The 14,579-nt window shown below is 41.8% G+C and overlaps 1 protein-coding gene across 1 annotated transcript in view; it reads right to left on the bottom strand.

Moving 5' to 3' along the window:
• The window catches only part of dnah1 (dynein, axonemal, heavy chain 1), a 437,548-nt gene that overhangs the window by 247,228 nt on the left and 175,741 nt on the right, over window positions 1–14,579 (bottom strand). Inside the window, exons 31-32 of the mRNA XM_060835044.1 lie at window positions 5,255–5,404; window positions 3,445–3,531 (exon numbers count right to left, since the gene is read on the bottom strand). Of these exons, the coding sequence (XP_060691027.1) occupies window positions 3,445–3,531; window positions 5,255–5,404 (237 nt within the window). The remainder of the gene's footprint in view (window positions 1–3,444; window positions 3,532–5,254; window positions 5,405–14,579) is intronic.

Below are 14,579 nucleotides of genomic sequence, written 5' to 3'. Positions count from 1 at the left end.
CTGCATGACCTGCTATGCTTTTCCAGCACCATTCACTTGACTCTAATCTCCAGCATCTGCAGTCTCACTTTCGCCTAGAGGAGACAGTACATCAGGAAACTAAAGAAGTGGCCCAATGAAAACGTACTGCATGCCATCTGAGACAATAACCTTATTGCCAAAAATGTTACTCAGAAAAAGCATTCCCCCCAACAGCTGTGCACCAAAATACAACAAGATATTCATGTTCAGCAATATGCCAACTGAAATTGCTTCTGGCTTTCTGCAACTCTTTATTAAGCTCCTTAAGCAGCTTAATGGGCAGTTACTCCGTGTCAAGCAGATTCCAGCTTAATTCCCTCACCCTCACTTTGAAAATAACAGTACATACAGAAGGTGTTGGGAATCTGACATACCAGTGAGAGGCACGATATCCAAATCATGACTCCTCTAGGTCTCACCCTACCAACTGATTGAAAAACATTTTGCTATGTGTTTCTCAAGTGCCTAAAAAACATTCAGTTCCTATCTCTATGCCAAAGAAAATGGAGAGAGAGCCAATGACGTCAGGTCTCTGTCCTTTATGTTTTTCCTGGATTTCCGGAGTTTTCATTGAGGTATTATTAAAAGTTGCATGCCCAACTTAATAATATCCTGATTCAGTATTTTTGGGCCCTTCTAATACCTGCTAATGTCAAAGTAAGTCCATTTCTAGTGCCACTGCAAGAAACCTACATTTGGGTCTAGTGCCTGATCTTTTCTTGCAACAGTGGTCATGTGTAAATCAATGCATCCAACAATTCAGCATGAAATATTCTCTGACAACCTATTATTCTAACTACTTATTCTTTGATTTGTAAATGCCTATTGGCTAGCTATTATTCAACTTCTAACATATTTATAGGGACATTGAGAACAAGAGCAAGGAAGTGATGTTGAAATTATACAAAACACTTGTTAGGCCAGCTGAAGTATTGTTTATGCTACATTATAGAAAAGACGGGAATGCACTAGAGAAAGTGCAGGAGTGATTTACAAGAATGAGAAATTTCAGTTATGAGGTCAGTTTAATTTATTAGGATATTGCCAGGAATGGAGGGTTTGAATTACAAAAATAGGCTGGGACCTTTTCCACTGGTGCATAGGAGTTTAAGGGATGGCCTTATAGAGATTTATGAAATCATGAGGGGCTTATGTAAGGTGAATAGCAACGGTATTTTCCTTAAGGTGGGTGAGTTGAAAGCTAGTGGGAATATTTTTAAGGTGAGAGGAGAAAGATTTCAAAAGACATGAGGGCAACATTTTTACAAAGAGTGGTATGTGGAATGAAGTGCCAGAGGAAGTGGTGGATGCAGGTACAGTTACAACATTTAAAAATATTTGGATAATAACATGAATATGAAGGGATGTGGACCAAGCACAGGCAAGTGGGACTAGTTTGGGCACATGGTTCAATGTGCACTAACTGAACTGAAGGTCTGTTTCCATGCTATATGACTATAAAACTATGCTCTCCTTGTTGAGAAAAATGCTGAGAGGAGACTTCATAAAGGGTTTCACAATCATACGTGGGTTGGATCGAGTACATAAGGAGTAGCTGTTCCCACTCAGGAAATGGAAAAAGAGCAAGAGGCACAGATTGAAAGCGATGTGCTATCGAAGCAAGGTTGATGTGAGAAAAAACTTTTTTGCATTGCGAGTAATTAGGGATGGAATGCACGGCCTACAAGTATGGTGCAAGGCAGGTTCAACTGAGGCATTCAAGAGAGTAATGGATGAATATGTGGATAGAAATGGTACACAGTGATGTGGGGAAAGGAAGGAGGTTGGCATTAATTAACAGAACTGGGGTTGGCACAATGGGCTGAATGCCTTCTGTACCGTAACAATTTTGTAATTCCATGTTATTTCTAAATGTCATAAATGATTTTGTGGTTAAAATGTTACATTGTAATGAATGGGAATGTGTCTTTGTGCAGTAGAGTTCTCTAACTTAAATGATTTCAGCACAGCTAGGTTACTATTAAAGTGTTTTTTTTTCCCACGTTGGTTCCTTGGAGTTTGCTTGCCTTGTAGGTGTACATATTGTACTGCTATTATGGAGCTTAGAAATGAGAATTTGACATCAGTTGGCATGTAAGTGCTGAGAGACTTAGAAAATCAAAAATACGAAAAGGCGGGGTTGGCATGGTTTTATTAAAGGAAAATTTGCATGTGATAAATTAAGTAAGATTTGTAAAGGTAAACCTAACATGATTGATGATGGAAAAGCAGTGAAAGTGATATATTTTGCTTTGAAGAGGTGTTAACAAAGGTTGTTGCACAAGTTCAGGGCTTAAGGAATGGGGGTAAGATATTCACAAAGAGGCTTGGTTAATAGACAAGAATTTGGAATTAGTAAGGAATTTCTTATGATGTATATTAAATCAGTGGAGGTACCAGTGAAGTATAATGTATCCAGGTCTGCTGGCGATAGACGGCAAGTTGGGAAAGCTGTGTGTAGTCCACACTGGTTGCAAAAGGGTACATGTCTATATGACTCTATACGAAAATATGCTCAGTGAATGGATAAAAGATAACAGGTGGAGTATAATGTGGACAAAAATGTGATTTATCACTCAAAGAAAGCTTAGAAAAGCTGACAATTAATTGGTTACATACTACTCAATGGTGTTCAGTGGGACTTGGGTCTCTTTGTGCAAGAAACACATTTGTCATGCATATACATCAAGTAACCAGGAAGCAAATGATATTTTGACCTTTCTTACACAATGGTAAGAGTAAATATTGCTGCAGTTGTACAGGGCTTTGGTGAGATGGTGTACTTGTGTCTTACTTTCCACATCGAAGGTAGGATATTTTTGGCTGAGGGTACAATGAAGGTTCATAAATTGATTCCTAAGATGAGAATGTTAATATTCAAGAAGAGATTATTTGAATGGGCATTTATTCCTGGTGTTGAGAAGTATCAAAAAACAGCGTCAATATGAGATTCTTGAAAGTTTTGATAAGATGGATGTGGAAAGGCTGTTTTCACTTGCTGCATTGGCGCCTCAGTGGTTAGCCCTGCTGCCTCTCAGTGCCAGGAACCTGGATTCAATTCCAGCCTCTGGCGACTGTCTGTGTGAGTTTGCAATTCTCCCCATTCTGGATGGGTTTCCTCCGGGTGCTCTGGTTTCCTCCCACAGTCCAAAGATGTGCAGGTTAGGTGAACTGGCCATGCTAAATTGCCTACAGCGTTCAGGGATGTGTAGGCTAGGTGCATTAGTTGGAGGAGATGTACAGTAATACAGAATGGGTCTGGGTAGGATACTCTTCAGAGAGTTGGTTGGACTTGTTGGGCTAAACGGCCTGTTTCCACACTGTAGGGATTCTATTCTATGAAATTACTAATTCTAGAGATTAAGAACTGATGAAGTATTAATTAATTTTATGACTAGAACGTGGCTTCATTAATTTTAGTACCTCATCCATATTTGGATTTTCCCTCTTCAGGTTTCCTGCAGCTGAGATCACAGTTTTTACAGCTCTCATTCCAAAGTCATAATGATCCTGTAGCAAAGACACCAATTAATAATGAGGATAAGTCTTAGTAAGCTTCACACCATAGATTGTGCTGCATTCCTATTTGCCATGAAATTCTTTGAATCCCTCAAAACTATTCTACATTATTTTATGCTTATTTGCAGCTAAAGCATCCATTTAAAACTATTCCCACACTAATCTCTGAATTAATGGACAGTGACGCATACAGATAAATAAGCATTTCAGAGTCAAAACAATTTAATAAAGATGCTGCATTCTACTCAAAGTTTATTGAACTGAAAAACTGGGCCAGGTTTTACAGTTCTGAAGAAGGGCCACTGGAAACTCTGCAGTCTCTCCACAGATGCTGCTGGACTGGCTGAGTTTTTCCAGCAATTTTTGATTTTGTTTCTGATTTTTAGCATCCAAAGCTCTTTGTTTGTTTTGTCTAGATTTTACAGGGTACTTTAATCCTTGAGCACGTGACAGTTTAAAAGTAGGAGAAACACCAATTGTTTCAATTCTCCCTTCTCTTGGGTGGAAATCCCACTTCAGATAGCCATACCAGCTAATTGGTAAAGCAGATAATTTTGATCCCACCACTGCAATGGGAACATGAATGCAGTCCTGTGGCATTTTGAATGCTTACACCCTTATTAAAGTAACTTTATGCACTATTGTCAGGGAGCCATTTAATATTTTTTGTGTGTCCTTCAGGTCAGGCAGCATTGAGCACAACATGATGGAAAAGCAAAGTGAGGAGCCACAGTGCTGCATCCCAACAGCTTGTGAACAGCTACTGAATGGCTTTTTAATACTGCAACATTTGATTTTATCATTCCAGCACCAGTCCCTTTAAGAAAGGTGATAGACATACAGCAAACAGATCCTTTTTACATGAGGTGTCTATATTTGCTGCCTCTAGGCTAATGGCTGAAGAGGCCAAACTTAGGGAGACAGGTTCTGCCATAAATGCTGTATGTGGACCTACTAAGTGCAGTCGGTTGTTGTTGTTTTCAGTGTTAGCATCAGTTGCAATGACTGTGCAGTCAATGATGGTATATGCTAGCACAAAGGAAATGTTGCCATTGTTTAAAAGAGAAGTGCAATTTAGGAACAAGAAGATCTGAGCACCACTTCTGTTATTATTTTATTTGGTTCTCTGTCCAAAGGCAGATCCAATCCATAGTGCCACCATCTTCACCTTGTATAGGGCAAGGATGCAGCTTCCAAATCCACCCTTGTTGGAATGGTGACCAAATACCAATTTCATCCAAATCAGCCATCCAGTTAACTGAGCCAACTAGCTCCCCCCAAGGAGTGCCTGTTGATGTTGCAACATTAGGTATCTGGAGAAAGTGAATAGTGATGAAAGGGTTTCCAATTTTTTTCATCATGCATCTGATCAGGAGCCCCTCTCATTGTTAAAGTCTAATTGGTGGATTGGTTGCAGATTGATACTCAAGTCTGGCCACATCATGACTGCACTTTCCTAGTCTTGAACAAGGGATTCTGGCACAGAGGCAGGGACACCACCTTCATCATGATGGTCTCATATACAGATGGCTTAATGATATATTTGGGTACCTTGAATGTCAATCTACATTATTATTCAACATTTTTTAAAGAAATATAACGTTTTGATGAGGTAATCCAATGTATTTCCAACTAGGTCCAATAAGAGTATAAAGATACACTTAAGATATTAGATTGCAAAGAGAATACTGTTACTTTTAAACTTCTAAGTTACCTGTGAACTGAGTTGCTCAGAGGATAGTTTGAAAGTTGAGGTGATTTTCTTCGCGAGAACTTTGGCGTTGCTAAACCCAAAGGAATACAGAGAAATCTCAGCAATCATGGCGTAGTCAGGGACCATCATGGCTACTGGCCTAAACAAAGCCTAAACAACAGGAAACCTATTACCATTCAACAAACACAGAAAATACATTTCAAACCATAGTGCAAGAACAGAACACAATGGAATACAATATAAATTAAATCCCTAAACTGGTGACTTTGACTAATTGGGAACTAATTGCTGCTCTTGAAAAGTAAATGTAATTAACATTTTGACACCAAAATTTATAGGGAGAAGAGAATTGAGTGATGGAGTGTGTTGGTGGGGTCAACCCTTAAGACCCAGAGTTAGGATAGGATTTTATTAGAGCAGGAGATTTTATTACATCAGTTTCTCACCTGGCAGCAGTCAGCAAGCTGACAGGCTAGCTGCTAGGTGAAAAAGTCTGCAGGAAGACTCCAGCCAGGGACTACTGGGTCTGAAGGGAACTTGGGGGAGTGTTCAATGAAGACAAGTTGTGATAGACAAAAAGGATGTTATAGTTTTTGTTGAAGTGGCAAAGGGAATACAATTTTCCTGGCAAGAACAATTCAGAGTACTCTGACTGTTAATAATTTTCTGAAGACAGCAGTTTCTACATCCATTTCACTATCAGGTTTCTAAAAGCCCCAGGTAACCTGGCCAATAGCTGTTAAATTTAAATCAGGTTTCCAAATGCAATATGAGAGACTAATTTAAAAATGATAATTAATTATTCTGTATCCCCAGGCAGGCTGCAAGTATATGCAGAACTCACCATTATAAAAATGACAGGAGGTGGATACATAGTGGATTGAGGATCTGTTCTCCCTGTTCTAATTTTTAACCTCTCCTTCTGCTTATTTTTGAGGAGTTAATGTTGAGAACTTCATCGACAATAATTACACTGTAGCAGGCCTGCAGTACTGTCTGAAACTGTGACACAGTGTAGGAACTGCAATGTCAAACTTTTCAGAGTGGACCAATATATATTTTTATTTACTATTTTCGGTCATGTTACGAATTTGTTACAAAGGTGACGTACAGAAGCAAAGTCGTTCTACTTTCACCTGTTTATATAGGACATGGTTCATGTGCCATGAAAGTGCTATAAAATATTCACTTCTTCAGTGCTAACATAATCTTTCTCTGTAGTACCACGGTGTTTCACTCTACCTGTCTCTACTGTTCTTTGTCATGGGTTATATAGAAACATAGAAACATAGAAAAATACAGCGCAGTACAGGCCCTTCGGCCCTCGATGTTGCGCCGAACCAAGCCCACCTAACCTACACTAGCCCACTATCCTCCATATGCCTATCCAATGCCTGTTTAAATGTCCATAAAGAGGGAGAGTCCACCACTGTTACTGGTAGGGCATTCCATGAACTCACGACTCGCTGAGTAAAGAATCTACCCCTAACATCTGTCCTATCTGTCCGCCTGTTTAAGGGCGGCACGGTGGCACAGTGGTTAGCACTGCTGCCTCACAGCGCCAGAGACCTGGGTTCAATTCCCGCCTCAGGCGACTGACTGTGTGGAGTTTGCACATTCTCCCCGTGTCTGCGTGGGTTTCCTCCGGGTGCTCCGGTTTCCTCCCACAGTTCAAAGATGTGCAGGTTAGGTGAATTGGCCGTGCTAAATTGCCCGTAGTGTTAGGTGCAGGGGTCAATGTAGGGGAATGGGGTCTGGGTGGGTGCGCTTCGGCGGGTCGGTGTGGACTTGTTGGGCCGAAGGGCCTGTTTCCACACTGTAAGTAATCTAATAATTAAAACTGGGCCATCTCTGCTAATCCATACCTACCACCTTAATTTAAAGCTATGCCCCCTCATAATATCTGACTCCATACATGGAAAAAGGTTCTCATGGTCAACCCTATCTAAACCCCCTAATCATCTTGTACACTTCTATCAAGTCACCCCTAAACCTTCTTTTCTCCAAAGAAAACAGCCCCAAGTGCCTCAACCTTTCCTCATATGATCTTCCTACCATACCAGGCAACATCCTGTAAACCTCCTTTGCACCCGTTCCAGTGCCTCCACATCCTTCCTATAGTATGGCGACCAAAACTGCGCACAATACTCCAGATGCGGCCGCACCAGAGTCTTATACAACTGCAACATGACCTCCGGACTCCGGAACTCAATTCCTCTACCAATAAAAGCCAGTACGCCATATGCCTTCTTCAGAGCACTATTTACCTGGGTAGCAACTTTCAGAGATCTGTGTACACCAAGATCCCTCTGCTCATCCACACTATCAAATATCCGACCATTAGCCCAGTACTCCATCTTCTTGTTCCTCTTACCAAAGTGAATCACTTCACACTTAGCTACATTGAACTCCATTTGCCACCTTTCTGCCCAGCCCTGCAGCTTATCTATATCCCGCTGTAACCTGCCACATCCTTCCTCACTGTCAACAACTCCACTGACTTTCGTATCATCCGCAAACTTGCTCACCCAACCTTCTAGCCCCTCCTCCAGGTCATTGATAAAAATGGCAAACAGCAATGGTCCCAAAACAGATCCTTGCGGAACACCGCTGGTAACTGCACTCTAAGATGAACCTTTACCATCAACTACTACCCTCTGTCTTCTTCCAGCCAGCCAATTCCTAATCTAAACCTCCAACTCACCCTCAATGCCATACCTCCGTATTTTTTGCAGTAGCCTACCATGGGGAACCTTATCAAACGCCTACTAAAATCCATATACACCACATCTACTGCTTTACCCTCATCCACCTCCTTAGTCACCTTCTCAAAGAATTCAATAAGGTTTGTGAGGCACGACCTGCCCTTCACAAAACCATGCTGACTATCCTTGATCACATTATTCCTATCCAGATGTTCATAAATCCTATCCCTTACAATTCTCTCTAAGACTTTGCCCACAACAGAGGTAAGACTCACCGGCCTATAGTTACTAGGGTTATCCCCACTCCCCTTCTTGAACAGGGGAACCACATTTGCTATCCTCCAGTCTTCTGGCACTATTCCTGTAGACGAGGACATAAAAATCAAGGTCAATGGCTCTGCAATCTCCTCCCTTGCTTCCCAGAGAATCCTAAGATAAATGCCATCAGGCCCAGGGGACTTATCTATTTTCATCCTTTCCAGAATTTCCAACACCTCTTCCCTACATACCTCAAAGCCATCCATTCTAATTAATTGTGACTCAATATTCACATCGGCAACAATGTCCTGTTCCTGAGTGAATACTGACGAAAAGTATTCATTCAGTGTCTCCCCAATTTCTTCAGCCTCCACACGCAACTTCCCACTACTATCCTTGACTGGACCTATTCCTACTCTAGTCATTCTTTTATTCCTGACATACCTATAGAAAGCCTTTGGGTTTTCCCTAATCCTACCAACGAAGGACTTTTCATGTCCCCTCCTTGCTGCTCTTAGCTCTCTCTCTAGATCCTTCCTGGCTACCTTATAACTCTCAATCGCCCCAATTGAACCTTCACGCCTCATCTTTACATAGGCTGCCCTCTTCCCTTTAACAAGGGATTCCAATTCCTTATTAAACCACGGCTCCCTCACACGACCCTTTCCTCCCTGCCTGACAGGTACATACTTATCAAGGACACTCAATAGTTGCTCCTTGAACAAGCCCCACATATCGATTGTACCCTTCCCTTGAAGCCTACTTTTCCAAGCCACGCATCCTAAGTCCTGTCTCGCCGCATCATAATTTCCCTGCCCCCAGCTATAACTCTTGCCCTGTAGTGCATACTTATCCCTCTCCATCACTAGAGTAAAAGTCACCGAATTGTGGTCACTGTCTCCAAAGTGCTCACCTACCTCCAATTCTAATACCTGGCCTGGTTCATTACCCAGAACCAAATCCAGTATTGCCTCACCTCTTGTTGGCCTGTCTACATACTGTGTCAGGAAACCCTCCTGCATACATTGGACAAACACCAACCCATCTAATGTACTCGAGCTATAGCTTTTCCAGTCAATATCTGGAAAGTTAAAGTCCCCCATAATAACCACCCTATTACTTTCACTCTTCTCCTGAATCATCCTCGCAATCCTTTCTTCTATGTCTCTAGGACTATTAGGAGGCCTGTAGAAAACTCCTAACAGGGTGACCGTACCTTTCCTATTTCTAAGCTCAGCCCAAACTACCTCAGATGGCGAGTCTTCATCCTTCGTCCTTTCCACTGCTGTAATACTATCTTTGACAAGGAATGCCACACCTCCCCCTCTTTTACCCCCACCTCTGACCCTACTAAAACATTTAAACCCTGGAACCTGCAACAGCCAATCCTGTCCCTGTTCTACCCAAGTCTCCGTAATAGCCACAACATCGAAATCCCAGCTACCAACCCATGCTGCAAGTATCCTCCTGCTTTTCCACAATTACTTCCTGTTTTTAAGCTTCCATTGTTAGCTTAGTCTTATTTTCTGTTAACAAGTTAGCTTTTAATGCTGTCACCAAAGCATTGGGTCAAGCTTCCGTATCTGTTGATAACACCTAACTTTGCTCTCTGGCTCCCAGTCCTCAACTCAGACCTTTGCTATCTAATCAATCTACTTGTTTAAATTTGGCAATGCTTACAGCGATGCTACCATCCCCAACTCTGCATGTTAGATGGAACAAAAACACACAATGGTGGAAAAGCTCAGTAGATCTGGCAGCATCTGTGGAGAGAAATCAGAGATAACATTTCGGTTCCAGTCACCTTTCTTCAGAACTGATGGTAGCTAGGAAGAAGCTGTTTTTTATGCAAACGATAGGGATGGGGGAGGAGGTAAGGAGTAAATGATCGGGGAAGATAGAGCCTAAAGAGAGAGAAGAACAGTTGGACAGACATAGGAGTAGATAACAGTCAGCTTAGAAGAACAAATAGCTACTAATAGGGCCAATTACTAACCAACATTAATTGTGTGTAATGGCAGATCAGGTGATAACAAGGCTTGGTGTATGGGTGTTGGGGTAAGATCATGGGAGAAGGTGCCTTAAGCCCTAAAATTGTTGAATTCCATCTCCAGAAGGGTGTAAAGTTCCCAAGTGGAAAATGAGATGCTGTTCTCCCAGTTTATGTTTCATTTCTCCAATGTAGAGAAAACCACATTGTGAGGACTGAATACAGTAGATTGAGTGAAATACAGGTAAAATGCTGCTTCACCTGGAAAGTGTGTTTGGGCCCTTGGATACTGAGGATGGAGGAAGTAAATGGCAGGTGATTCACCTTCTGTGGTTGCAGGTGAAGTTGCAGTGGGGCTGTGGGGGGTGTTGGGAGTGAAGGAGAAGTGGACCAGAGTGTCCCTGAGGGAAAGGTACTTGCAGAAAGCTGACAAGGGAGGGAAGGGGATTATGTGTCTGGTGATGGCATCCTGCTGGAGGTAGTGGAAATGGCAGCTAATGATCCTCAGGATGTGGATGCTGGTGGGATGGTTAGTGAGGACAAGTGGGACTCTATGGCTGTTGTGGGAAGGAAGAGGGGGGAATGAGGGCAGAAGTGTGGGAGATGGGTCAGACCCTGCTGAGGACCCTGTCGATATGGTGCTGGGGAATCCTTGGCTGAGGAAGAAGATGGGCATTTCAGAGGCTCCCTTGTCAATGTTGGCATCATCAGAATCTCAAAGTTGATTCCGCTCCTTTTTTGTTGTTTGCTTAGACTGTGCCCAACATGGCAACCTGCTTTCCTATTTGGTGTTCAACTTCAAACTCAAAATTCTGCTTTACCACCAGTGTCCTGTTTTGACCAGTAAATTTGCTTGCCTCCATTGCAAGCTCACCCCTTCATTGAACCTTTTTTTGACGACTTATCATCTCCAAACTCAGCTTCACTAATTCATTATGACATGCTCCCAATTTCTATCCTACCTAAGTAATTCATTAAAACTCTGCCATCCTGACTACCTGATGCTTACAAATTCCATTAATTCTGTTCACACCAAACTGACTTCAACTCTCTATATCATTGTTAACTTATTCCAAAAGGCTCCTCCATCGAGAAATCTCTTCAAAATATATCCCCTGTTCCACTATCTCTGTAGTGCTACATTGCTTTCATTTCTTGCACGTTCTGTTTTCCATGCCATGATTCTGGCTTATTGTTGGAATTTGCTGTCAGTGGAGAAGCATCATTGATCTCAAAGAAAGATGCCCACAGAAATAAAGCAATCCCCATGGCACAGATCACATTTTTCCCAATTTTATTTTGAATATAGAACAAGGTCAAGGAGATTTCCGGATATTCAACAGCGATGTAATCAAGGAAACAATCAGAATGAAGTATTCTCTCAGACAGCAATCTAGGAAATACATATTGCTGAATTCCTTCACTCTGAAGTTCTACATTTTACCGGTAATGAAATAAATTATTGCAAAATAGACATGTGATTATGGTAGAAGCTAAGCTGTCTTAACATTGCTTGATAAAACTGCATTGAAAAATGTGAAATTTCTTATAGTGGAGATACCTGACATTAGACAAATATAAAATTACTTTCACAGGACCAGTGGAACTGCTTGTCAATAATTGTGAACTTAGAACGCTGTTAAAAATCTAGAAATACTTCAGCCAACAGGATATAACTTTTTCAAGGATTTTTACAGCAGGAATAAGAATGTAAGAGTGGAATTTTGGACCTTGTTAATTTCTATTTGATTGTAATCTAACAGCACTTCAACAGTACATCCTGTAGAGAAGCATAGAATTGCAGACAGCAACTTTGGGATACATGTGCAAATCCTGGAAATTTCAGATAGTTTCAAAGGAATAATGTCCCTTCTACTGAATTAAAATATTGAATGCAATATTTTAATTTACTGTTCCCTTAATTTCTTTATTCCCACTTATAATTTCTCCTACCTTTGATTTGTCAACTTTTACCTGAGATAATATAATTCTTTTCACATTTGGACACCTATACACTAGCTTACTCTTGTATTCTCCTATCTTTGAGCTGCAGTTTATGTTTTTTTGATGATGTCATAGATGCATCAAGATTTTGGAGGACTTCTTGCCATATGGCTCAGCAAGTTTTCTTGCCCAATCTTACCAAACTCGATTCATTAATTATCTACCCTGCCTTGATGTCTTTCACATCCAATTTCTGCCTCATTTTACCATGCACCAGAACATCACACCACTCAGCAGATATCCGGGAATTCACTGACATTCCTTTCACCCACACCATCTTTAAAAACTGTCAGTCCAGAATTGCCCTGCACAATTGCTGATATTTGCCCTAGACATGGCAGATAGAGGAAATCAGTGACCCACTTTCCAGGCATGATCCCAGAGGACTTGCTGAAAAGGGTGTGCACAGGAGGGACTTCCTCTTCCCCCAGGAGTAGCATGGAGGCCACAAAAATAGGCTCCTCGGAAGTTGTAATCTGGTTTAAAGCTGTCTAAGCCATCTAGAGAAATGTCTCGTACCTGTAAAAAGGTTCATGTCCTTCTCCACTCTGTCAGCATAAGTTCTACCTCTTCTCTCTAATATCTCACACTTAAGCTTTCTCTGCTACTGCCCTCCACCTCCTATCAGAGGTCATGATCTATCACGCTCACTTGGGATGCTTTCCCATCTACACCAACAGTGACATCCACTTTTGTAATACCTACTTCTTTCCCATCACAGGAGGACAATAACCCACAAAAAGGTCAAAGGTTTTAAGATGTGTGGCTTGCTGCCCATCATTTGGCAGTGAGCAGGAGAGGATTTTGATGCCAACTGCCTTAGAGGCTGCCTTTGTCTTATTATGTTGGGACCTCCTGAGTGAAGGCTATCCTCTTTGACTTGACAGTGGCATGCTGACAATAATATCCAACTCCTATCTTAAATGGTAAGTAGCAGAACTGAAGAAGCTTCATATCAGACTTGAATATTAAATCTATTTCTCTCCAAAATGATACATAACCTGTACAATTTCTCCAGAACTTTCTATTTTTATTGCAGGAGAAAAACAAGTCAGTTTGGTCTGTCATAGCGGTTCTTTTTATAAGCTATTATTAGCAGGCACTAAGAAAAAAGTCAAGGTAATCAGGCAAAGTCACATGTAATCACAGTTAACAAATTTCTTGGAGTTCTTTGATGAAGTACCATTAACCGTGGATAAACAAGAAACAATGGCTGTGCTCTGTTTCCGTGCTGTACATCTCTATGACTATGACTTTAAGTTAGGCGTTTTTGCTTCGGTCCTGAACTGTGTATGAATGCAAGGCTTCAACAGCATGTCTCTTTTTTATAGCAATGCTCAATGCTAATAACTTACAAATTCCAATTCTAGTTAAGATACAATGTTATGTAAATTTGCACAGACACTGTTTATGTTCCATTTCTGTTAAAGATGCAGTGTACATAATAATAGCACAGACTAGGAGAAAGTGAGGACTACAGATGCTGGAGAGTCAGACTTGATAAAGCATGGCACTGTAAAAAGCACAGCAGGTCAGGCAGCATTCAAGGAGCATGAGAGTCTGATATAACCCTTCTTCAGGACTGGGGGTAAGAAGGGGACTGAGAAATAAATAGGAGTGGAGGCGTGGGACTAGGGTAAAGGTAGCTGTGATGGTAATAGGTGGGTGAAGGTAGGAGGTGATGTAGGAGGTCAATAGGAAGTGTGAAGTGGATAGGTGGGAAGCAAGATGGACAGGTAGGTTAGGTCAAGAGGACAGATCTGAGTCGGAGGTTTGGATCTACGATGGGATACAGGAGGGGAGATTTGGAAACTGGTGAATTCAGTGTTCATGCTGTGTGGTTGTAGGCTGCTGAGGTGGAAAATGAGGTGTTCCTCCTCCGGTTGTGTTGGTGGTGGAGGAGGTCCAGGATGGATACATCCTCAGAGGAGTGGGAGGGGGAGTTGAAATGGCTACTGGAAGGTGTGGTTGGTTGGTGCGTATGGACCAGAGATGTCCCCTGAACCATCCTGTGAGTTTGTCCTTGGCCTCTCCAATGTAGAGGACACCACATCGAGAGCACTTAGATGCAATAAATGTGGTTGGAGGATGTACAAGTAAATCTCTGCCAGATTTGGAATGGTCCTTTGGGGCCTTGGACTGAGATGAGGGATGAGGTGTGGCCACAGGTTTTGCACCTCTTACAGCAGCAGGGGAAGGTCCCAGGGAGAGGGACTTAGTGAGGAGCGTGGACCTAACAAGGGAGTCGCAGAGAAAACGGACCCTACGGAATGCAGACATGGATGGGGAGGGAAATATGTTTTTGGTGGTGGAGTCTGACCGTAGGTTGTGAAAATGGTGGAGGGTGATTGCTGGATTTTGCATATAT

This window comes from Hemiscyllium ocellatum, chromosome 14 (genome assembly GCF_020745735.1).
Source record: "Hemiscyllium ocellatum isolate sHemOce1 chromosome 14, sHemOce1.pat.X.cur, whole genome shotgun sequence".
NCBI lineage: Eukaryota > Metazoa > Chordata > Chondrichthyes > Orectolobiformes > Hemiscylliidae > Hemiscyllium > Hemiscyllium ocellatum.
Note: the sequence above shows the minus strand (reverse complement) of the source record. Positions and strands in the feature narration are given on the sequence as shown.